The sequence below is a fragment of the Ascidia mentula genome, chromosome 5 (genome assembly GCF_947561715.1).
Source record: "Ascidia mentula chromosome 5, kaAscMent1.1, whole genome shotgun sequence".
Classification (NCBI taxonomy): domain Eukaryota; kingdom Metazoa; phylum Chordata; class Ascidiacea; order Phlebobranchia; family Ascidiidae; genus Ascidia; species Ascidia mentula.
In genome coordinates, this window is record NC_138570.1 from 5,574,253 (window position 1) to 5,598,418 (window position 24,166).

The 24,166-nt window shown below is 38.5% G+C and overlaps 5 protein-coding genes across 6 annotated transcripts; 3 read left to right on the top strand and 2 right to left on the bottom strand.

Annotated features, from left to right (window-relative positions):
• The first annotated feature begins 6,198 nt into the window (after window positions 1–6,198).
• Window positions 6,199–7,591, top strand: LOC145904070 (UDP-N-acetylglucosamine transporter SLC35D4-like). Its single transcript, XM_082992299.1, has 2 exons — window positions 6,199–6,458; window positions 6,688–7,591. The coding sequence occupies exons 1-2, from the start codon at window positions 6,293–6,295 to the stop codon at window positions 7,458–7,460; spliced, it is 939 nt and encodes a 312-aa protein (XP_082848425.1). The 5' UTR covers window positions 6,199–6,292; the 3' UTR covers window positions 7,461–7,591.
• Window positions 7,592–7,705: 114 nt separating this feature from the next.
• Window positions 7,706–9,465, bottom strand: LOC145904071 (NADH-cytochrome b5 reductase 3-like). The gene is made up of 7 exons (XM_082992300.1): window positions 9,321–9,465; window positions 9,086–9,255; window positions 8,793–8,952; window positions 8,544–8,732; window positions 8,372–8,482; window positions 8,210–8,309; window positions 7,706–8,141 (listed from the first exon to the last, which is right to left on the bottom strand). Exons 1-7 carry the CDS (start codon window positions 9,339–9,341, stop codon window positions 7,969–7,971), a joined length of 924 nt encoding a protein of 307 aa, XP_082848426.1. The 5' UTR covers window positions 9,342–9,465; the 3' UTR covers window positions 7,706–7,968.
• Window positions 9,466–9,569: 104 nt separating this feature from the next.
• LOC145904069 (moesin/ezrin/radixin homolog 1-like) lies at window positions 9,570–14,987 on the bottom strand. Its single transcript, XM_082992298.1, has 17 exons — window positions 14,905–14,987; window positions 14,743–14,844; window positions 14,400–14,535; window positions 14,014–14,142; window positions 13,760–13,843; window positions 13,576–13,703; window positions 13,259–13,361; window positions 12,897–13,068; window positions 12,482–12,588; window positions 12,289–12,402; window positions 11,965–12,087; window positions 11,548–11,679; window positions 11,402–11,487; window positions 11,096–11,192; window positions 10,597–10,889; window positions 10,241–10,397; window positions 9,570–10,064 (listed from the first exon to the last, which is right to left on the bottom strand). Exons 2-17 carry the CDS (start codon window positions 14,823–14,825, stop codon window positions 10,032–10,034), a joined length of 1,977 nt encoding a protein of 658 aa, XP_082848424.1. The 5' UTR covers window positions 14,826–14,844; window positions 14,905–14,987; the 3' UTR covers window positions 9,570–10,031.
• Window positions 14,988–18,795: 3,808 nt separating this feature from the next.
• On the top strand, window positions 18,796–21,656 carry LOC145902383 (exonuclease 3'-5' domain-containing protein 2-like). Its single transcript, XM_082990324.1, has 12 exons — window positions 18,796–19,163; window positions 19,232–19,408; window positions 19,585–19,694; window positions 19,758–19,866; window positions 20,055–20,320; window positions 20,385–20,491; window positions 20,546–20,711; window positions 20,771–20,903; window positions 20,962–21,022; window positions 21,094–21,226; window positions 21,287–21,359; window positions 21,421–21,656. Exons 1-12 carry the CDS (start codon window positions 18,906–18,908, stop codon window positions 21,535–21,537), a joined length of 1,710 nt encoding a protein of 569 aa, XP_082846450.1. The 5' UTR covers window positions 18,796–18,905; the 3' UTR covers window positions 21,538–21,656.
• Window positions 21,585–24,161, top strand: LOC145902384 (tRNA dimethylallyltransferase-like). Of its 2 annotated transcripts, XM_082990325.1 has the most exons (12): window positions 21,585–21,859; window positions 22,100–22,237; window positions 22,299–22,451; window positions 22,506–22,619; window positions 22,720–22,852; window positions 22,925–23,021; window positions 23,077–23,138; window positions 23,197–23,343; window positions 23,400–23,548; window positions 23,607–23,715; window positions 23,786–23,950; window positions 23,994–24,161. In XM_082990325.1, the coding sequence occupies exons 1-12, from the start codon at window positions 21,704–21,706 to the stop codon at window positions 24,155–24,157; spliced, it is 1,587 nt and encodes a 528-aa protein (XP_082846451.1). In that variant the 5' UTR covers window positions 21,585–21,703; the 3' UTR covers window positions 24,158–24,161. The 2 variants fall into 2 exon arrangements, with proteins under 2 accessions (XP_082846451.1, XP_082846452.1); XM_082990326.1 differs by having other exon boundaries at window positions 23,786–24,100.
• The last annotated feature ends 5 nt before the right edge of the window (window positions 24,162–24,166 follow it).

The following is a 24,166-nucleotide window of genomic DNA, read 5'->3' on the forward strand; positions in this document are numbered from 1 at the left end:
GCTTTTGAAGACCAGCGGGCAATCGTCAGGCAGAGAACACAACGACTTTGTGTCGATAATATCGTCACTATATAAAAATTTAAACAGAATTAGATTGTTTGGAGTACTTTAATCGAACTGCTGTACGTGTGCAAATTATTAACGTTTAAAATCTCTATTATCTGCAAATATGAATATATCAGAACAGCTCAGTTTTTTTCACTCAAGTGTCTCATTCTACAAATATGCTATAATGTCATTTCTGGTATTTTCAAAACACCCCTTTTTGCAAAGTGAAAGCAGTTTAACACCCGCACAAAACGATGATAATGAACAGCGAAAAAACCGTTATAAAGTAACAGAATGCGCGGTAAACGGTGCATAATGTTTTACCCGTGTGATTTTCTAACACTAAATACCTCAACAAGTTCATGTCGTATGCATTAAACTGCGACGAAGATATTGTACCTGTAGATTTGAAGAAGACTTTTTCCATACCACTCCTTTTCGTTTCGATTCGCTTTTATCGACTTGCCACCAATATGGTGGATCAGCGTGCCGGCCCTAAACGGCCACTGCTCCAACATCATTACCAACACGTTGATATCCTCAATCAACCGACCCATCAGTTTCAGGCGAACTTTTTCAGCAACCTCACTTTTACCGGAACGGACATCATTAAAATTGATGGAACCGGTTGTAATTTCTTCTTCAATCATTTCTTTTTCTACAAATGTCTGCAGGGCTGCATCGAGAGTCCCCAGATCCTGAAAAAAGATGTTCTTGTATTCATCGAGAACTGAAATGTAGCTTACTAGTAAATTGAATTGAAGTTTACTAAATAAACTGCTGGGCGTAGTGGACAAAAACAAATTAAGACTTTTTGTCCCGTATATTTACCAACTCTTTGGCAGTTTTCTCGTCAAAACTCATTTCTGGGAACAAGCAGGTCATAATTACATCCTGAAAAAAGAAAAAAATTTATAACAAAAGTAAAGAATGATCCTGACATTTCCAAAATTTCGTTTTTATGCACAATGCATCGTGTATTCATGGCTTTAAAGCTGAATCAGTTATACATAAAACTCAGCAATATTCGCATTTACTTACATTTAAAGGGTTGTTGCAAACAAATGATATCGTCATGCACATGATATTGCGTACTCTCGACACTATCTGGTCGTTTCCGAGAAAGTGGGACTTGTACAACGACTGTTCTTGGAATTCTCTGCAGCAAGTGATGTAATTAGGTTTAAGAAACTACGGAAATACTTAATTCTCCTACTCTGTCACTTGTTTTAACGTTGTAAATTCGATCAATTCTTCCTGCAAAGAAAATGACATGTGGCTTTGCATTTTAGACCTTTAGGCGACAAAAGTAATAATTGTAATTTTTCTACAGCATGTAAACAATAATTTATTTAAATTCCTCCTCGAAACGTACCGTGCTGTTGGTACTGGATTTTTTGACAAGGGGTTGCCCCTCAATATCAATGTCTCTGGAATCATGTACCTGATCTTCATGTGTGGAATCTCTGCAAAACAAAAAAGTGTGATTTTGTCTTAGTTCTGATTGTAACACAGTATACCCGTTTATGCTGGTTCTGTCACAATCATTTCGTATGGTTTGAGTCTTTGTGTTTTTTAACGTGGGGCCGTCATATTTTTTTTCTTGGCAGATCTGCGATAAAACCATGCAATGTCATAACCACAGTCTTACTGCAATAAAAATAGTGATGTATTTTGAATAATGCACAGCAGTGTCGTTGGTGCATTACAACCCCTGTGAAAGAAAAATCGTACAATTAACATTTACCTCTGGCAAACAGAACGGTATAGTAATAGCTTTCTGCAGGTGGCTTTGCACTGATAACCCGCAAGCCTGACTGTTCATTAGTACCACCGGATCCATTGCCACTAAGCAAAAAAACGGCGAAAACGGCTCACAGAGCAGATATTGCAAGGCGTCAATCACTTGCCAAGCCTACAAATGAAAAACGTTTCAGAAAAATACAAGTGTTTTCTTTTTTAACTCGATTTAACACAGAAAGAATAATAGGAAGAAGAGGCTGTGCATGACTTTTTGCCAACGTCAGTATTTCAATGCAAAATCGATCATCAGTTACGTCACCTGGTCGTTTGAGATCTGGCTCAAGTCATGAATTGCAAGCACAACCTTGTATTCGATATTTTCCGTGTACTCTATACAGTCTATCAAGTCCGTCATCGTTTCTACCTAGCAAAAGGAAAGATTTAGTCTAAAAGCTCGGTTCGATGAAGATGCGAGACTAACTTCAGCTTTGACTACATTCCGAAACTGAAGTGCATTAGACAACTTGTTTTTAACGTTGTTCAACTCTTTTTCAATGCAAACTGCTTGCGAGTCCCAAAGAGCTCTAAAAAGATGCCCGACCTTCCAAAAAATGCCAATAACCGCTGGTATCCACACTGAAACTTTCAACCATATCTGGAAACACGATAATATATTTTCGTTTGTAGTTCTCGTTAAGAGTTGCATTTACGGGGTATTTGCAACCATACCTTGTCTTCGCCCAACAAGCTTGCGAAAGTAATCAGAATAGTTCCTATGAAAACAAAATTTAAAATAACCACAAGAATAGTGGGAATCCCGCACGTCATGAGTGCGTTTCTCCTGAAGTGTTGGTAAAAGCCTAAAAACATATAGAGCTGGTTGATTTAAATTGTGACGTGAAAAGCATTATTTCGCACCTTCCCGTTTCTCAACTTGGTCGCTTTTTTGCGGCTTGATGTACCGAAACGTCCTGGTGGTTAAAGATCCAAACGTGTCTTCGATTGCATTGGCGACTAACGTTATGGAAGCTGTCCAAACGTCGTCTCTGTTGGCGTAATGCCAAGCGTGGAAGTCAGCGAAGATGAATTTTCTGTAAACGAAGCGTTGTTATTCAGCATGTGTCAGTTATGTTGCCAACAGCTGGCGTATTAGTGTACATTAGTGCACGATGGTTCCCAACGTTCATAAACCGGTGAGTCGGTGACGCACTCACCCCTGACAAAATGAAATGACGATCCACGCAAAAATGGGTTTCAAAAAAACAGACAAAAAATTGCACTGTATTTTTTCTATGATACTGGCTGTTTTCTTATCATTGCAATAGCTGAAACGCCATGCAGTATCGTATTAGAACAAAATTTATGAAGAAATGGCCTATGGGAATACTATGAAAAGTTAGTTGTGAAGTCCTAACACTTTAAACGTTGAACCATTTGGCCTCCTCTTTTATACACGATTTAATGCACGACACTTTTGTTTTTCTTTTTACTTCAAATGGGAATATTAGTAAGAAAAAGTCTTAGTAAGAAAAGATGGTCACTATCAGGTAGGTCAATGTAGCCAACAAAGTAGATCTGCTCATGCAAAAATTTCCGAAAAACATGCTGTGACCAACCTTATGGGTTTTCTCTCGGTGGAGGCTGGCGATGTATCGTGACCACACTTCCCATTGTTAGATTCAACTTTTCTCATCGACATTCTGCTGAACGCAGAAAACAGCAGCGTTTTAACCAGCGGCAGCATTTTTGTTTTTCTTTTTACCTCAAATGGGAATTTCAGTAAGAAAACATGCCCACTATCAGATAGGTCAATGTAGCCAAAGAAGTAGATCTGCTAATGCTTAAATTTCCGAAAAACATACTGTGACCAACCTTTTGGGTTTTCTTCCAAACCGAAATTTTTTTCTCTCCTCGGTGGAGGCTGGCGATGTATCGTGGCCACACTTTCCATTGTTTGATTCAACTTTTTTTATCGGCATTCTGCTAAACGCAGCAAACAGCAACGTTTTAACCATCGGCAGCTTGCCGTCCCGACCCATGCAAAACGTTTGATAGGCAAGCAGGATCAGTATCACCACTCCCAGGCCAATGCTAAACCACACCTTTCTTGAGATGCCGAGTACCAGGGCTTCGTCTGCTTTTCTGATACTCTCAGCTACCGGGGAAAACAAAAGCACACAAATGATCGTGATAATTGATAATACCAGGAAACAAATGCACGCCGAAAGCATCCATGTTATTCCGGTAATTTTATGTTTCCTTGTGGGTTTTCGTTCTTCCAGTTCTGAAAATAGTTGCCAAATTTGAATAAAACGTTTAATTGCATTTAACTTCGATTACTTCGAAAATAGCATCTGTAACCCACACCACTGCCAATTTGTTGCTGGTAAATGTAGACAAAAGTCGTGTCTATAAGGTATACAAAAGGCAAAACCTTAAATAACTAACCTTTTCTAAGACGTTGCAATATAACAGATTTGCCACTTCCTTGTTTTGCAAAAAGACCCACTGTAGTTGGACTTTTTACACAGTTTAACTGTTGTTTAATGGTACCGACATATGTGTCTCGGTTGAAGCCAAATTGTCCTGTGAAGCAAAATGTCAAGTTTTTTACTATGCGCCAAATGCAACATTTTATCTATAGATAAGAGTATTTTAGTGCATACGCTATAACATAGAACTGCATCTTATAAGCGTGCATCCTATTCAGCAACTGTAACTTACTCATTTTGGTCTTGATACGATCAACTGAATACAGCACGTCAGTAGGTTATGTCTTAACTGCATTTGTCAGTGTGAACGTATAGCCAAAACCCGCGCTTCTTTAAGTAGCTGCCGCTTGATTCGAAGCCCACTTAGAAACTGAAACTTAGCGCACCAATTGCAGCAAGCAATGTGTCCCTTTTTCAACGTGTTTAAAACTGGATGTTTTGAATTTTTTGTCTGTTTTCGAAACTCAAGTTGTTTCACAGTCTCGGATTTTTTTCGCCTCCAGAACAAAAAAATGCTGTTTTCGTTACCAAACAACCCCGACAATGTCTGATCAAGTGTAGGGCGTTACATAAAAACGTCCACATAAATGATAACACTGCCCTAAATATGACATCTGATAAAAAGGCTATACTCTCAAACTCAAAGTTAATCGATTAGTTTAACACAAAATTAACAATTGCACGAGGACTTATAATCGAACTTCACAAAATCATCACCCGCAATCAATCAAAAACCAGGTGATGCCAGCAGGACATCAATTACTTTAGAATATAAACGTCGCAATACATGACATTATATATGGGAAATATGACATTGACAGATGCAGTAGTTTCTGTCATGGATAACAACTAACACCATATAATTGTTGCTGAAGACCTATTTGCGGCGAAACTACTTACTCGTGCGGTTGGTCTAGAAAGTTTTTGAATTTTTGTCTGTTTTTCTCGAAACCCGAAGCGCGTGACGGGCTCGGCATTTATCTGGTCAGGACAAGGCAAGCGTTGTTTTCTTCAAGGAAATGTCGCGATGTCTGTTTTCCTCAAACATTCTAAACCATTGCGTGAATCGATCGACTTAAAAATAAGAAGTTCAAGTTAATGAATTAAGCCTTCAACTTTTTGCTAATCAATTTATATTCCACTTGTGCTTTGGACCAAACAAATTTAATTTCGGGGGAGTTGCGGAAGGAGACGCGAAAACAAAAAAGATCACTTTTTTTCTGCAAGAATTTAGCTCAGGCACACTGGAGTTCAATGCTTACAGCCTATCTACTTCTATTCGTAATTGTATTTTCCACCCATTTTAAATAAGTCAGAATGTTATAGGCTAATAGTGCTGAAAATCAGACAAAGAAGGTTTTTTGTGTCCTAACCTCCTCGCCCCATGCTGGACCCATTGTCGCAGGAATGCTGGACCCGATTCTATATTAAAGTGTGGCGTGGTGGATAGGGAAGAGAGGGGTTGGAGGTCTTTGAATCAGTCGATCCTGCGCCCACACTAAAATACATACATGTAGGCTTGGTCACTTTATTTTAATAAAAGTTAATGTCAGTTTTCGCAGGCAAAATTCCAAATTCAAAATTCGGTTTCTGAACTTGCTTCTTAAACCGTGGCCCACCCTTTTAAACGCGGGCTCAAATCGTGTCATCAAAGTTGATCAACTAAATCTAGTTTATGAAATAATAAATATGTTAGTCTCGAGTAAAAAATTATATTCTGGGAACATTTTTTGTACTTATAAAGGAAAAGATTTGGCATTTTATAAGATCAAAAGAACAAAGGAAATACTTGCTACCGAAAAAGTTATTTGTGATTTTTATGCTTGTTTGTTGAGTGACGTTTCAGGATTTGCATCAATGCATTTTCAGGTGGAATCGGAAACCTAACAAGTAAAACAACATTATCCAACTGTTGTTTTTGCATCTTTGTACAGGTTTTAGCAATGCCTGCAACTGCAAGGTTTTGGTGTGCGGTAAATATGCCACCGTGATATCTGGGATAAATCGCAATGCAGGTGCGACACAACATCGCAGACTATGCCACCTACTGTGTTCTTTACATGACTGCAGTCCTGTGCAACAAATACGTCTTAACTTCTCTGGGTTTTCAATATCCAACACTATTTCAGGGGTGGCAGACGTTGGTGGCGTTTTTTCTTATCTGTATCTATTCAGGTAAGGCATATGCTGTATGTAAGCCAAAACTTTGATTTGCCATAACTTTTAAAAGCAATTTTAGTTATTGTTTTATGTTGTATCTGAATGTTCAAAATGATGTTAAATTCTACTTGTAGAACACCTTTCCATATGTCTATACAATAAATTATGTTTCCATCGCAAACTATTTTAATACTGATTGCATTTACTAACATCAAAAAATAAATTTCCATTCATTTGATTGCAGGAAACCAACTTCAAAACCTCACTTTGTCAGAGCTTGTGCCATGGATTCCAGCCATGTTCCTTTATGTTGGAAGCATTTTTTCTGGTTCAAAGGCTCTTGCCCACACTTCCATTCCTGTGTTTTTACTAAGCCATGGTGCAAGTGATGTAATATTAATAATTTGTGATGACCATCTACCTTCCAGTGCGGTCCATCTTGGCATTCCATTAAAGCTTTCAGCACTCATGCTTGGGTTGTGGAGCATTCACTATGAAATGCCAATGCTTGATCTTTCCTGGATTCTGATTCATGCTGTGTTTTCAGGTGCCTACAGAGCTGTGGCATTTTGGTATACAAACCCCAATTGGCCATATTCTGGTCTGACAGCAGTGCAAAGACAAACCCTCAACAACCTGATCGGTTTTGTCACCTTACTTTCATTTGCTTTTATTCTTGGTCATCACATAACTGCCACAAACCATTTTCCACATCTAGGCAATGCAAATTTTTATGTTGGGTGCATTTGTAGTGGTGTCTTGGGCTGGGCTGTCAGCCAAATGTGGAATAAAGTGACGCCTGGAAGTTTAAACTCCACTTCTCAAATGGTCCAAATGGCTGCTAAGGTTGTCACCCTGCTTGCTTCAATGCATTTGTTTCCTGTTACTCATACACTGCTTTTGTGGAGTGCAATTGTCTGTGGTGTGGCTGGTGATATTCTACACATTTTAGGCAGTATGTTCCAAGAATCTGATGATTTGAGTCATGAAGTACGAGATATACTAATTGGAACTTAAAGGTTTTTATGTCTGTGGTAATTGGTGCACATTAAATCACTATGCATTTCAATGACCTGCTTCATTTTCTATCTAGTATTGCCATGTTATTGTTGTGTAAGCTGCATTTATTGTGCAATAAATACATAGTTTACATATTACACTGTTTTTTTTTCAAAAATCCACTTGTTGTGTCCAACTGTACATCATTTATTTTCGTTGGTTAACCATGAAGTGCAAGCTGCAGTCTCATTGCTGTGTGGAATTAATTGTAATGAATCTTTTAGGTTTGGTTAATTAATGTATTCTAGATAGGCAACTCATCAGGGGCACATAACACACTGCACACAACATGCAACAGCATTGGAAAGCTACACTGGAATGATTCAACAAAGAAAAGCAATGTCAATCACAATTTTGAATACTGTGGACTTGAAAAATGAAAATGCATTTTTTTTACAATATTAACAGAAACAATTCAGCATCCAAATAGTAGCTCGTATTAAAATTCTTGAAGACTCTGATAATGTTAATACTGCACAACACGATTACTCATATGGCCAGCTTTCTCCAGATTTGGTAAGCATGCTCTTTCCACCATAGGTTTAGGTCCACACAAAAACACCATGGTGTCTAGGCCAGGTGCTGGTAGATGATCTCTAACCATCTGTTCGTCAATGAAGCCGGTTGAGTACTTCCACCCTGTGTGTTTACAAAACATTCTACGATTGATGGCTTTGCTCGCTGTCAGTCAGCCATAAATATTTTACCAGTTGGTGCGCGATCCAATGTGTACCATAACTTGAAATGCCCTGGGTCTTTTGAAACACACTCCTCTAATTCCTTTCGCACCAAGATGTCATCTTCACTCTAGTAAAACAACTTGTAAGATCAAACAAACAACTTTAGAAATAATAATGGGGATATATTACCTGATTGGCAAATATCAACCACAACTTGGTTTTGTCAGTTGGATCTTTCAAACATTGCCGGATCAGCTGCAACATTGGAGTAATACCTGTGCCACCGGCAATCATTCCAATCTACACATCACAAAATACACCAATCAAGTTTTGTTTACTCATTACGAAAGGACATACACACCATCTTTGCCCGCTTGCCATATGAAAGGCCATCTTTCACATATCGCACAGAGAACAGTCCCTTGGTTTTGTACTTAATCAGACCACCAGGTCCTCTGACATCAACAGTCTGACCTAGCGGTAAATTTTCAAGATATTGGGACATTTTTCCACCATCTGGATATTTGGGATGTTGGTTTCTAAAATAAACCTGCAACAAGGCAACGTTGTTGAAGACTATGCATCCTCTGAAGAAATTAAGCAATCACACCTTGATGACCAAATCCATATGACCTTTGTCATCATCAGAGGTTACTGGTGTGTATGGTCGAACCACAAGCTTACCATCAATGTTGGCTGATAGATAGACATGCTTTCCAACATCCAAACCAAGCACATGGTTTTTGGATGGAAGCTCAAATACAAACTTTCTGCAGAAAACAACCAAATGGCATAAGAAAGGACAGGAAAGAAAATTTATCAATACAGCATGTCGCCTAAAATTATTACTCAAAGCGGATACAGTAGTTTTGTTATCTTTGCATAACAATACCATATGCTCACCTTGTATTGTGGCTTACTCTGTCCTTGCGCACAAGTTTTAGGGGGTACTTGGTTTCCTCATTCAGTAAGGTTTTTGGTGCTTGTTTGTCTCCCAACTGACAATGCGCATATGCAACGGCGGCAGTTGTGGCAACAGCCGCCAAACCAAACCTCACGTAAGCGGCTGTCGTCTAAAATTTGCAGCAGATTATTAACTTTAAGGGAAGAACCCAAAACATCAAATAAAATCACTTACCGGTGGGGCAACATCAGCCATGGTTTTGTTAAAACTTGTATTCTCTGCTAACTTACGGCGTCAAACACTAAAAACTAAACTAGCCTTTGCGCAGATACAACTTACCCGGGCGTTACCCTTGGTGGAAACGGCTGACTCAGCGACGTAGTCAGGCGGTACGGGTGCGTTTTACGAGGCAACATTTGTGCCACAGCAAACTTTGCAATTCCAACTAACGACTTGTATCAAGTAAACAAACCTACTCGCGTATCGCAGACTCTTGTATTGGCGGCGAAAAAAATTAAAGTCATCAAACAGAATCGCACAGGCTGGGGTTACCAACGACAAACAAAAAAGGAAGGCACCGACAATATATGAAAGAGGTTAGTTGCAAGCTCGATAAAGCACTTCGCACACAACAAAAAAAAAACAACAACAGCTACTCACATTTTTGCTGAAAACACGATCAATGAAGCAATCGTTAATGACATACCAAGCAAGCACCTTGTGTGGCAAGCGCTTGTGAAATAAAGCAGACTTGAATTGGGTACCGTTTAACGGCCGTGTAATAAAAACATGCTTAGCACCATTAAATTTGCAAACAGTGTGGCTACGGAACAGCAATCAGCACAGTTTTGATCACGTTAGCTTCGACTTCGCAACACTGGGGGACAAAGCAGCTCCTTAGATCACAGTTCTTTTCTCTACGGCATGGTCTCTGTGAATGGCACTTTAACCTTCGTAATACTGTGTTCTCATTTGTGCCTAAAAAAGTTTGGAAAGAAATCAAATTTAACACCTGGTTATTCAATATGTGGAGATTGGGAATGCTTGGTTCACTAAAAACCCATCGTGGCAAACCCTAAAACCCCTTAGTCATGAAATCCGAAGCGTGACGTCACACGCTTCGGTTGCCAAGCGAGTCGAAAATTGTCAAGCACCTCGTTATGTGGCATGTACATCTGCTCCGGGATGTGCTGAGCAGCGCTGGGTGGAAAACTTTGAACTCCATGCTCGTCGAACTTCAAAAACTCCAGTTCTGAGCGAAGTGATTGTAGTTGCTTCTCGATATTGCGTGTTTTCAACTGATATTCCACTCTGAAACGGCACTGGCTCCGTTATAGAACATTAATTTACTGTGACACAGGAATCAGACAAAACCTATGCACACAGGGCGGACGCATGTGCGTGCCATTTTAAAACTTTGGACCTTTCATGAACAAATTATCCACAAACATATCGTTTATAATCGCTGTTGTGAATCAGAATTTTTACATAAAAATAGCATTTAACTTACCGTTCCTTCTCGATCTCTTGCGAGAGTTGATGCATGTCGACATTGCCAGCTGCAACCATGTCACCGCTGTTCCTTTTGAGGACTTCGCTGCTGTCAGACAGGCCGACGGTGCTACTGCCGGGTGAGTACATGTGGTAGGACGCCGGCTGGTGGACGTTGGTGGGCATGGATACGGAAGATGTGTGGCCAGGTTGGTTGGTGGCGTGGCCTTGTGCGTGTCCATGTGACTGATTTACTTGCATCCCGTAACCATTATGTGGCATGCTGGCGGACGTATTCGGCGACTGGTGTTGCTGTAATTATTTTGGATAGTGAAGTGAACGACTTTTCAATGTAACGTCATTCAAATTATTGCCAAACACACATTTGCCGACATTTTATTTTTATCGTTTGGTTTTGGAGTCTGCTGTTGCTAAACTATTATATGCCACCATATATATATGATGTAAATAAAAACATCCGTATTCTGCACTTGTTTTATAATCACCAAAAAACTCACGAGGTTGTTGTTTTGCTGCCAGATTTTCATGTTGGCCTCGGCGAGCGCTTTCTTCAAGTTGTGCATTTCGTCTCTCATCTTCTCGGTCTCGACGTCGCTAAAAAAATGGGCCGTTTGTATTTGCAGCGCGATTTATTTTACGGTGCTGAAAGTAAGCTGAAATGGTCTGGTACGCCATTCCGGTAAGAATTTAACTGCTTTTTTGTCCCAAGAAGTCATGAGAAATTTAAATTAAGTTTATTTTTTCCTGTAAATTAAATCGTTTCGGTCAGTATTTGACTTTCAACCGTGTTATTATTTACTTACTGATTTCTTGTGGCTTCGGACAGCTGCTGTGTGAGTTGGTCGTACTTGTGAAGTCGTTGCTTCAGGTGATGATTCGTTTCTTGAAGCTGAAACCAAAATCACCAAACCTTTTTTTTTGAAAACATGTCTGTGTTTCTTAAACATACCTTGCTTATTTCGGCTTTCAACTTCTGTATTTCCACGTCCTCCTGACTAACTTTTATGTTCAGCAGCATGCTCTCCTCTGCCGACACTTTGGTTTTCTCAGAAAGCAGCTCGTTTGCGTCTTCGGACTTGCGCTGATTAACAAATAAAAAATCAGCGACATTTGACTCTTTAATTGTGACAGATCAAAACTTTACAAGAATAAACAGTGTTACCTAAACTAATTGCACACACTTTAAGGCATGGTAACATTAAGTTATGCCACAATATGAGGCATGGCAACAGTAGGTCTCGCCACAATATGCTTTTTGCGAAGGTCAGCATTTGCATCAAAAGTATATCAAAGGTTTTTTTTTTGACAAAGACTACATCGATTCCTACGGAGCTAATTCACCTAAAATTTCGTTACATAAACACACCAAAGAATCAAGAATTGCATTATTTTCTTCTTGCATCTGTTTCAGTTTTTCTTCCAACTCGTCTTTCTCGTGCTGAACTTGAATTCGAAGATCTTTCTCCCGTTTCAATCTGTTCCTTTCCGACTTTCAAAAAAGACACATCATCAGCAAACTTTCGGTGCATCAAAAATGGCCATAATACAGGCTATTTGCGTAAAATAAATTTAGCATGCATGCTTTTTGGGAAAAAACATTACGCTATATCAGAAACACAAATTCATCATTGACTTTTATACTGTCGAGTTAAATTAAATAGCACTAAACACACTTGTTGATTGAAGATACCTGCTTTCTGGCTTTCTCTTCTTTAGCCTGTGCCTTCATCTGTTGTATCTCCATGCTGTCAACCCTTCTCCTTTGCATGAAAATATCGTGGCTTCCTTTGCATAGATCCAAAATCTATTGCATAAATGGTGTACATAAGGTATAACAGAAAGTATTCTGCATAATCAGTTTCATTTTCATCTACAAAACATACTAGCTTGCTTGTGTCAGGATCATCAGTAAAAAATGAAATTTCCTCCACTGCATTGTCAATGTTGGTGGATGATGTCATTATGCTTGGTCGAATTCGCCCCAGGGTGCCTGTGTAGTTACAAGAGGCACTTGCCAAATACTGACAATCACCGGACAAAATGTATATTGTTTATGCCTAATTGCTTTAAAGATATTTTTTTATATAATTGGTATATATTGTAGCACTACAAGTACCAGCATATTGCCTAAGGAACCAAAAGAATGTTTGTGGTCACTTGTCTATGTTAAATATGTAACAGTTGGACAACAAACATGATTTCAAGGTGCTTGCCTTACAGGTTGAGCCAAAGTGACTTGCAATACCATATTGTGCAATTCTAACAACATTTAACGACCCCATTCAGGACAAAACTTACCACCAGCGGGTGGAAGGGTGGTTTGTTTGATTATGAATTTGTTGCCCGAAAAGGACATGTCAGACAACTCGCTCCACTGATAAGCATTTATTGGGGTCATCTTATTGCTCTTCGGATACAAACAAACTGACTTAGCATTAACTCCCAGCCACATCTCAGTTCCATTTACGTCCTTTACAAAATTCACAAAACCTGTTTTACTAAAACTGTTGTTAGAGATAAGACAGGTTCGTTTCTGCATTTATATGTATTGTTTATGATGCAGAAACTGATGATGCCAATGGAGACTGAACCAATTTTTAATAATTAAAAGAACTACCTGATTTCAATCGAAAACATTGTTACTAAACACAAAATCTCACCTTTATGTTAAAGTAGTTTACACCACACATCTCTAGATCTTGCACAATCTTCAAGTATTCCAATTCAGCTTCATCTCGTGTCAGACCATGGTGTTGGGCATACCTAGAATTATTGGTAATATAAATGGAAATATTCACCAAGCAGACTATTATGAATAAATAAAAAAAATTTTTTTTAAAAAAACATTTTATTTTGACTTTTCACCTCCAGATATTTCGCACCCAACATTTAATTTATTTAGTAAATTCAGTGGACAAATTTCAAGTAATAATAAATATGCTCCAAATTTCATAATTCTACTTCCATTCACAATTACCAGTTGGTTATTTGTTCCTCCCACATAGATCCAGTCATGGTCTGAAATTCATCCAGGACATATTGTGGAAGAAGATGCTCGTCCACCAAGAAGCCAGGCTTGTGTACATCCGGATCATAATCGCCAAACTTGGAAATAGATTTTGCTACAGCACTATCGACACATTTAGGATTTTTTAACTCACCTTAGCCTGTACAGCATAAGAAGCCAACAAAATTGATGCTTCTGGTTGACAAATTAGGTCTTCGTTTAGAATTTGTTGTTGAAACTAAAACAAAGATACAAAAAGTAAGAACCTTCCAAAAGTGTAGTGGTGACATTTCTACCTCAAACAACACATGAAATATTGAGGTCTTGGGTGGTTATTACTGGTATTTTTTGCAAAAAAAACTATCAAATTCCTTTTTTCACAAACCTAAATGTATTTAAATCTCTTACTTGCAAGAAAAACATGTGTCTGGTAACTTCTTGAATAAGGTCCTCTTCCAACGCCTCAGGATAAAACTTTGCAAGAAACTTCAAAGGTATGTAACCTTCATCACTTTTCTGAATGTTTTGATCCACAATCTTTGATCACAATAATTATTTTCAATCAAACACCGAAAGGTAACAGAGCATTACACACAACACAAACAGAGCAACACAACCAGGTAATATAATCAGCTCCTAAAATATTCTGCATCTACAAGAGAAAAATCAGTATATACATATGAACACAACTCACAGCTTTATAAATCTTCAAGACAAACCAACAATTTCGTAGCAGTTACATGGGCTATATTTTTGTCTTTAAACTCAGTACAATTTAACAAACTGTTTTTTACCTTTTTGTCTAGTTTGAGCCAAGCTTCCCGATTGTTGCTGTCTGTACAACAAAGTCCGAAATACCAAGTTTCACGAAGACCAATAGTGTGGCAAACAAGATCAAAAACATGCTTTATTTTTGCCATTTGATCAACACTGTAAATAAAACACAATCTTTATATGGGGAAAACTTACAATAAGTTTGGTTATTGTGTGAAAAAATGTAGCCAGGAAAAAGAAGGGAAATAAAGTGGTTAAGTTTGTAATCAAGCAAAAACCAAATACTGTGGCGTGCTTGCTCTTTAATACGTTGCTACAATACAACTATAATGTTGGTTCTAAGACAAACTTGATGTCACTTACCTAAATTCTAGGTCAGCATCCAACGTCGAAATGCGAACAGAAATTAGCCTGGACCGCTTCTTTTTCAATAAGTTAAGCGGCATCTTGCTAACTGTTACAAACCTGAAAAGATACCTCAATAAAGTTAGAAATAAATGGAGCACCTTTGTTTTATGAGCACACCTTAAACGGTAGGCTATATAGTGTTTTGAATCAAAATCGCAGTAAGGAACCAATGACCAAAATGACCAAAACACACAACAACAACGACGAAATGGGCGCACCGTAGCGTTACCCAAAGACACGCATGGCTAGATATATGACCAAATAAGAATAGTGAATTGAAGCAAGAATATACATAAATATTTGCGTGATAGCCGATGATATTTAAACCACCTGTGAAAACTAAAATAAGAAAATATTGCAATGAATTTTTCCGAGGGAACTGCACAGATTGTGCTTTCAGTTTGATTTGTTTCGTGAATAACCAGGAAACATCCCCTGTTCGTTAAAATGCTAATGTTCATTCTTCAGTGTATTTATGACGAAGTGTATTAATGAGGTTTATTAGGAATATTCAAGTTAATTCAACATCTGTTTGTTTTAGTTTGTTCGTGAACGGCAAAAGAATGTAGTGGACACAGAACACTTGGTGATCTGTGCTGTTCCAACTGATTAAAAATTTTTTGTCAATACTGGAAAAGAACGTTTTTATCTGGTATAGTTTCACTTGTTACAACACTTTAATAGTAGGAGAAGACAAGTGCCAGATAATGGGTGTGTAAGCTTTTTGCCTACTGTATTGCGGTATAGACTCTTTAATTAACTCTGCTTCGGTGGCGCTAACGTGAGAGTCTCAATAATTGTTGAACCAAAATCTGTCGACCTATCTCTCTGTCGGTTTCACCAGCAAACACTTGAATCCTGATAAACAGTTTATTATCAGGCTGTGGGAATAGAGCCCGAATCAGAGAACAGCTGTATAGTCTCAGTTATCTGGTATAGTTTCACTTGTTACAACACTTTAATAGTAGGAGAAGACAAGTGCCAGATAATGGGTGTGTAAGCTTTTTGCCTACTGTATTGCGGTATAGACTCTTTAATTAACTCTGCTTCGGTGGCGCTAACGTGAGAGTCTCAATAATTGTTGAACCAAAATCTGTCGACCTATCTCTCTGTCGGTTTCACCAGCAAACACTTGAATCCTGATAAACAGTTTATTATCAGGCTGTGGGAATAGAGTCACCGAATAGAAGATCAAAGATTGAACGCTGATTCCGAATAAAGTAGAAACGAGCCTAATGCAAATAGCCAAATCAACAGGCGCATGTGACTATTTTTACTTGGACTATCGGAAGCTTATTGGTTGGTTTAATCACGTGCCGTAGCCTACATCACTTGGGCTAATATATAATACAAGAACAAAGATGTGGTGAGCACGGGCGAACATTGTATGTGGCATACAGAGTGTTGAATGAATCACTTTACTTGAAAACAAACGATAATTAAAACATTTGGGTCACATTATAGGATTATGTTTACACTTGGGTCGGTAGTTAAGAAATATACAATGCATCATGTAACGGGGCTTGCAATGCTTGTGCGATGCAAAAGAGTGAAATGTACTTTAAACAAAACAACAAGAATACAATACATCGGTTGTAATTCATATTTTGCAGGTTGATTCTGGCATTTCAAAATTATTGGCGAAAAATATAATTTGACAAGTAATTAAACCATACGAGAAATTTGCTAATCAGAAGTTACATGCTCCATGAAAACGAAACAACACCAAACTGTATTGTAAATAGTGCGGGAGAGTGATAGGGAGTAGAGAGTTGCGTTGCGGCTGACCTTATTGTTTGCAGCAAAGGTAATAGACAATGAAGAGTGGGGTTGTGGCTGACCTTGTTGGCAGCAAAAGAAAACCAAGTCCCGTATTTGTGTGTACAGTAGTTCGTTTGAGGGTTTAAATCCACACTTTGCCTCTAAACGACACCCTTATCGCAGAAAAAAGGTGTTGGTCACAAACTGTTCGACGACCTTACATATGCGTTACCGTATAATACAAATGAAAACATGCACAATACTGAACTAAGTTGTCCTCCTGGGTCCGTTGCATTGTTCGACGGATCACCATCAATGCGAAAAAAAGTGATGTACTTTTCAGAAGGCGAATTATAAACACAAGCGTGAAAAACATGTTATATATATATACGTTTAAATACGAATTACAGCATGGTTTTCGGCGCGTTTAGAGTTCGCATGGGCGATCGTCGCCAAAATTGTTTGTACATTGCACCTCACGGGCTGTGGGTGTCCTCTGGTTCGCTGTCAGTCCATGGGCTGAGGGCATCATCTGGTTCGCTGTCAATCCATGGGATGAGAGCATCCTCTGGTAGGCTGTCAATCCATGGGCTGAGGGCATCCTCTGGTTCGCTGTAAGTCCATGGGCTGAGGGCATCCTGTGGTTCGCTGTCAATCCATGGGCTGAGGGCATCCTCTGGTTCGCTATCAATCCATGGGCTGAGGGCATCATGGTTCGCTGTCAATCCATGGGCTGGGTTGGGCATCCTCTGGTTCAATGTCAGTCCACGGGCTGTGAGTGTCTTCTGGTTCTTCTTCTGGATTTTCCGGAATATTCCAGTCGATCCTTGGGTGTTGGAATCTAATTGCCTCAGAGATATTTAGCAATGTCTCAAGGGCGCAAGGGCATGATGAGTCTCTGTTTCCTCTGAGAATTATTCTACCTGTTTTGGAAAAGTAAACAGACCTTCGCGAATTGTATGGATAACTTTTGTATTTCATAAAGTCATTCTGTTCACCAAAACGGCGCACAACGAACTCTTCGGTTGAAGTAATGTCTCAGAGATATTTTACAGTGCCTCGATAGCGTGAGCGCGAGATGAGCCTCTTCGATAGATAAGCCTGCTTCTGCCTCGTCCTGCTTCATTTAAACGGTACATTACAACTCTGCATGCAATAGAATTACGGTATAGTAAAAGCGAATAGAATGAATGTACAGGTACACACTGGGCTTTTCAAAGCTCTCCATACTGAGTGCTGATTGGTCAATAATGTCACGTGATATCACGAGCCGCTATATTACAAGAACATAAAATACAGGATATTGTCAGCCAGGACACATCGAGGTTATATGTAAACCGGTCACTGGTGAACACGTTCTGGTGCAACATTAACGGAAGGTGATCGTTCATGTGTTATCTGGGACGAATTCAAATGGTTATAGTTTAATACAAGGGTAAAAATGTATCCGGTAAGAATATTTTATGTGGTAAACAGGATATTAAATGAATCACTTTACTCAAAAACATTTGATGGGTTGATCATTTGGGTTGCATTAAGACGTTTTGTTTACACTTGGGTCGGAACTTGCGAAATACTCAATACATCAGGTAACGGGCTTGCAAATGTTTGAACAATGCTGCAAAAGAAATAAATTATGCAATACTTGTGCAATGCTACACATGAAACATTACGCAATAGGCTACACGTAATGGTTTCTGAAGAAGCCTATGTTACACACTCGCTATTGAAGAAAAATCAATACCTAATGCATCAACCAGGTCACTTTTCGGGTTATGTTTTCAGAACATGTCGGTAGTTGCAAAGAGTACAATAAATCATGCAATGGGTTTTCCAATACTTGTGCAATGCTGCAAACGAGGCATTGCGTCACAATGTTCATGGTTTGTAATGGGCTGGGGTTACAGGTGAAAGATGAAGTCATCAAAATTACAGTTTGATTAATTCGTGTAATCAAATTATAAGCGTTTAATTATCTTACACACATAATATACGAAACGAAATCTCTTGGTTTGGCACTCTTTAAGAAGACTGACTTTTGTATACTGAATTCAGTTCGTAGACATAAGACTGATACGGCGCATTTGTGCTTCATGTTCAAAGATAGTTATTTTCACATGACAACGGCTAAACCTTAATACGCAATTTTAGTCGAAATCGCGGATTTAATAGAGATCAGCGGTAAGATCTACGATTTCTATCTGCAGAAAGCACGTGTACTGTTTGTTATTGTTGATTCATATTTGTACAATAGGTGTGTTGATTGTTGCTCCGTTCATTCAACCCTTTTCCAAGTGCTGCGTTGTTCAACACACATGTCAAAGTAATGTGGTAAAACAGTTGAGAGAACGACGGACATGTCAACCACTTGGTCGGCAAGCGATATTAAAACCTTTGCTGGGGGTGCTTTAGCGGGTATTGTTGTAGGAGCAACCATTACATGGGCATGGAAAAGAAAACGAAGCGCGAACTTCTTCCACTTCCTGAAAAGTAGCATTTGGCCATTTAATATGGAGGAAAACAAGAATGGCCTGGAACCAAAGTCTATATTTGTTATCAATGAAATGGCAGATTTTAAATGCTGTCTATCTGTCTTTCTAAATGACACTGACAAAGTAGGGTGTTTTATTCATTTACATGTCAAGATACTGTGTTGTATGAATTTACTGAAATGTACTTGCAGGTAAAACTCATTGGTATAGATTGTGAGTGGGTGAGCATCAATGACAAACAAAGGCCAGTGGCATTGCTTCAGTTGTGTTCCGCTATGGGGTTGTGTTTACTCATCCGCATGTGCAAATTCAAAGACTCCTTGCCACCAGAACTTATTGATGCCTTGGGAAATGCAAATATAATCAAGGTGGGTTACGGCTCTTTGCAAAATATATTTTTGTTGCAATCAAGTGTGCTGAAGAATTACTATCATAGAAATTTCTCCAACTACAAACTAGAGTTAAAATATAATTTTGTAAAAATGTTTACAATTTGGTTGTTTTGCTGTCAAAAAAAAGTTGTTGATAAAACTTATGATATCAGGTTGGAGTTGGCCCTGTTGGTGATGCAAAGAAGTTATTTGCTAACTGTGGAATTATCGTTAGAGGATGTGTTGATTTAAGAGGGCTGGCACACAGAGACCGATGCACAGAGTAACACATTGTCTTGTCGTCGCATTGTTCAGGTGTATATTGACCTTTATCTATCATTTGCAGGAATTTGGGTTTGAAAAGCTTAGCTTGCAAGTATTTAAACATCCACTTGCACAAATCGAAGTCTGTTCAGTGCAGCAATTGGGAGGCAGACAGCCTTACCCCTGCCCAGGTAAATCATTGCAGCACATGTCTTTGTACAGAAAAATGGAAACAACACATATAATAATGAAAAGTTTTATTTCTAAGGGTAAAATCTGTTGACTTTCATGTAAGACAAATATATGTTTCTAAAAAGCATCATCAGTGTCTGCAAAAAATACAACATAAAACACACACATGATTTATATATACTTGCAGATAAACTATGCTGCAATGGATGCACTGGTGGCAGTGCACATTTTTTCAAGCCTGTTGCTGAAGAAAATGTCAAACTCACAAACTGACATGGAAAATATCATTTTGTCAAGTGTGAAGCAATCAGTGTGGAACTTAGCCAATAGCTACTGCCAGGGGTTAAAAGATGTTAATTTCAAACAGAGATCCAACAAAAAATCCAACTCAAAGCAAAGCATGCTAACCAGAGATGAATTGCTGACAAAGGGTGTTAAGTCATACTCATCCAGGTAAGTTCCTATGCTTTCCATTTCAAATACCTGATTTTAAAATGGTATATTTATCTATGTTTAGAAAACTACCAGTATACGACAACTGCAAACTACAGGCACCTGATGGCCAACTACTTTCAACATGTGACCGAAAAAAGGCAAACTGGTATCTGGAAAAACATCTGGCAGGTGGGAACTGACAAACCTGACCACTTTTAACATAACAGTGAAAAAATTGTATAGATGAAGTGTGTACCGACCCGTTAACTGTTCGCCTAAAGTTTGAACCATCTGGTCGACCAAAATCACATAAGGACTATTACCTACAAGACAAAGACAACGTATGTGTTGTTTGTGGTAGAACAGATACTATTGTGCGAAAGAACATTGTTCCACATGAATACAGAAGGTGCAATCATGGCCTATTAGATTTGCTGTGCAACAATTCTATTTCTTGTTTATGTCCAGGCACTTTCCTTTGGTTATGAAAGACCACATATCCCATGATATTCTACCAACTTGTGTTACTTGCCATCAAGTTGCTGGCTATTATGATTGTATTTTGCGAAAAACCATTGCTGATGAATATGAGGCTCCTCTAGTGAGTGGTGATACATATTCTCAAATGTCTTGGTATAATTTTGTTTGTTGTGATAAAGGGTTCCAAACACGCTGTGCAATTGTTGGAGGATCCTGAAAGACGTTCAGTTCGCTCGGCAGGTATTTATTTCAATTCACTAGGCTATGTTTGTGGGCAAAAATTATCAACCTTTTGATTGGTTTATTGAAAGGCCGTGCCCTTTCTGGTGCAAGGAATAAAATTCCTGAACTGAGAAAATCGAAGTTGGAGCAAGTCGTAGAAGACTTTTTTCAGGAGGAAATTAATGATGATCTTATACAAAGGGCTTGCGCTTTGGAAACAAGGTTTTACAATTGGTGGTAGTTGATTATTCACATGCATTGTAATCTTTACAATTTTGCAAGGTATAAAAATGAGGCCTATGCACCACATGGAGAGAAAGTGATCCTAAAAATTCTTGCAGAGCAAAACATGACAGTAAGTGTATCTTAAGGTTAATATTTTAGTATTGTCAAAAAACTAAAAATACATGTTTAAGGGTGTGATTCAGTTTGAAAGAAGATGGAGGCAACACTTTATTGATACAATGAAGCCAAAATACTTGCCAGACCTGTGGTCTGTTGAGCACAATCATGATAGAATGCAAACAGGATAGATAATATCTTGTTTATTTATGGACTTTCTTTGCAAAAATACTTTCGTTGTCCAAGTCGCAAATTGTGTTTACATGTGTTATTTTATTGCTACTTGAATTATTTAAAAAGGTGGAAGAAAACATGTGTTTCAGATATTTGTTAATGTAGATTAACACATGAAAACTTATGCTTGGAAGCAGTAGGCTTTCTGCAAAAGCCATGTCCACCATCACTCATCCACTGGTGGTTGTACTGGGAGCCACTGGTGCTGGAAAGTCTAAACTTGCATTGGATATAGGAAAACACATGAATGGGGAGATAGTCAGTGTTGACTCCATGCAGGTAATGGAAGAATTTGGTAATTGTTGTTTCAAATAGAAACTGTTCCAGACAACAACACAGCCGTATGGACATATTACAATTTAAAATAGACTGATTCTCTGGCATAAAATTAACGCAATTCTAGTGGTACCAAACCCTGATAAAGTCTAGCCGTATGCACACAAAACATCAAAACAATACAGCGTGTTAATTTTATGCCAGAAGATCAGTCTATTTTAAACAACATAACCATTTTTTAAGATTTATGAGGGCTTGGATATTGTGACAAACAAAGTTACCAAAGAAGAGCAAGCAATATGTCCTCATCACATGATAGGTATCCTCTCCCCCCGGCTTGAATTCACCATCACTGACTTTCAGAGAATGACTTTGAAAACGGTTTTACAATTGGAATCTCGCCATTATGTTGTGATGTTGCAAATTCTGTTTGAACGTGCAGATACAAGAAATTCATGATAGAGGTAGACTGCCCATATTAGTGGGTGGCACAAATTATTATGTGGAGAGCATTTTGTGGGACTATCTTGTCAACTCGGTTACAGATGAAAGTGAAAACAAATTAGTAGCAACGAGACTTGATGCATACCGGAAGGTAATGTAGCAAACTTTTTATCTTAGCATTTCCCTGTAAATATTGTGTGTTCAGGAACTAGCTACAATGTCCACTGCAAAGTTGCATGAGAAGCTGAAGGAAGTTGATCCAAAATCTGCCTCTCTCACTCATCCCAATAATCGGAGAAAAGTTGTTCGGGCGTTGGAGGTGTAAAGTTTGTTATAAACACTGTACAAATTTTATCTGCAATGGTTTTGCTTTGTTGCATGGAAATATTTTAAGTCAATCAATGTATAAAAATGTGCAGGTGTTTCATGATACGGGTAAACCAATTAGTGAATATTGGGACGAACAATCCAAACAAGGTACAACAGGTACTTGGGGAGGTCCAATCAAATTCCCCAATGCTTGCTGTTTGTGGGTACAGTGTGAAGAAGTTGGTGAGTTCCTGAATAAAACTCTACTGGCAGTAAGAAATGTTTCTGGTTAACGAGTGCAATTGCACTTTTAAGTACTCAAAGACAGGATCTACAACCGAGTAAACAAGATGATTGAGCAAGGACTTATAAATGAGCTGCAAGGTTTCCATGAAACTTTTAATGAAGAAAGGTAAGAATCAATACACAGAATAACAAATGTTATTCGTGCATTTTCATGGTCACAGATTAAAAACTGGCGATGACCCTGATTATGAACATGGAATTTTCCAGAGCATTGGTTTTAAAGGTACTGAGAAATGTTCAAGCCCTTTGCTTTTTTCATTTAATCAGCTCATGAATGACAGAGTTTCACAATTACCTAACGGCACCAAAAGCTACACCAGATGACGTTAAAGACAAGCTTTTCAAATCAGGAGTGCTTAGCATGAAGCTCCACACATGGCAATATGCCAAGTACCAGATCAAAATGATAAGAACAAGAATATTAAACAGTAGGTGTTATTTAACTCAATTGTAAGTTTGAATGCCAATCGTAAGTATATTGCAGGACAAAATGCACTTCCAGTGTACAAACTGAATGCCACTGACCCTCTTAATTGGGATTCTGAGGTCCTGTTTCCTGCACTTAATCTCCTCTGGTTTTTGTATGGAGACCACTACAACATAAGAAAACACTTGATTTCCTTTAGTTTCAACGTAAGATGTTTGCTTCTGTAGCTGTTGGCAATCACTGATTGTAGTTTTTTTACTATAGAAGAATAATGTTATGGAACGAATGGACACCACCCCTGTTTCTGATCGACGATTAGCACACAACTTCTGTGTGGAATGTGACAAACACATTCCGGATTGTCAATGGGAAGGTAAGCAGAGGGTGTGGGCATGTATGTTCTATCTGCAGTTGTAGTTGTGTTATTGCAAATTATGTTTCAGGTCACCTCAAATCCAGGAAGCACAAGAATAGAGCATACAAAAGAAACAAAACACTTAAAGACACATCAAAAATTTTAAAGAGACACATAAATAACGTGGCAAAGATTAAAAAGGAAATGATCAACCCAGATCTTGAAGTGTTGGAAAATACGTTTTTAAATTCAGATGTTGGCTAACTTTCTTGTTTTCACTTCAAAGTTCACTCCACAACAACCTTCAATAAATGTTTGGCCGAAAGGTTTATTCTACCACCGACAGAGGCACAAAACATACGCAGCTGTGAAATGCTGTATATACATTGAGAAAATTGAGGTATCATCACTAAAACAATTCACACATAAGCAGTTGCTTAGCAACTACAATTTTTCATGATCCCCCTGC

Coding starts and splice junctions, on each gene's coding strand:
- LOC145904070 (XM_082992299.1), top strand. CDS start 6,293: ATGCAGGTGCGACACAACATCGCAGACTATGCCACCTACTGTGTTCTT. Junction 6,459..6,687: donor TCTTATCTGTATCTATTCAG/GTAAGGCATATG, acceptor ATTTGATTGCAG/GAAACCAACTTCAAAACCTC.
- LOC145904071 (XM_082992300.1), bottom strand. CDS start 9,341: ATGGCTGATGTTGCCCCACCG. Junction 8,953..9,085: donor AGAGTAAGCCACAATACAAG/GTGAGCATATGG, acceptor TGTTTTCTGCAG/AAAGTTTGTATTTGAGCTTC. Junction 8,310..8,371: donor GGTTGATATTTGCCAATCAG/GTAATATATCCC, acceptor TTGTTTTACTAG/AGTGAAGATGACATCTTGGT.
- LOC145904069 (XM_082992298.1), bottom strand. CDS start 14,825: ATGCCGCTTAACTTATTGAAAAAGAAGCGGTCCAGGCTAATTTCTGTT. Junction 13,704..13,759: donor CTTATGCTGTACAGGCTAAG/GTGAGTTAAAAA, acceptor TCTATTTCCAAG/TTTGGCGATTATGATCCGGA. Junction 13,362..13,575: donor GAGGAACAAATAACCAACTG/GTAATTGTGAAT, acceptor CAATAATTCTAG/GTATGCCCAACACCATGGTC.
- LOC145902383 (XM_082990324.1), top strand. CDS start 18,906: ATGTCAACCACTTGGTCGGCAAGCGATATTAAAACCTTTGCTGGGGGT. Junction 19,695..19,757: donor CACAGAGACCGATGCACAGA/GTAACACATTGT, acceptor TATCATTTGCAG/GAATTTGGGTTTGAAAAGCT. Junction 20,904..20,961: donor ATGAATATGAGGCTCCTCTA/GTGAGTGGTGAT, acceptor GTTGTGATAAAG/GGTTCCAAACACGCTGTGCA.
- LOC145902384 (XM_082990325.1), top strand. CDS start 21,704: ATGCTTGGAAGCAGTAGGCTTTCTGCAAAAGCCATGTCCACCATCACT. Junction 21,860..22,099: donor TCAGTGTTGACTCCATGCAG/GTAATGGAAGAA, acceptor CCATTTTTTAAG/ATTTATGAGGGCTTGGATAT. Junction 23,951..23,993: donor AAATACGTTTTTAAATTCAG/ATGTTGGCTAAC, acceptor AGTTCACTCCAC/AACAACCTTCAATAAATGTT.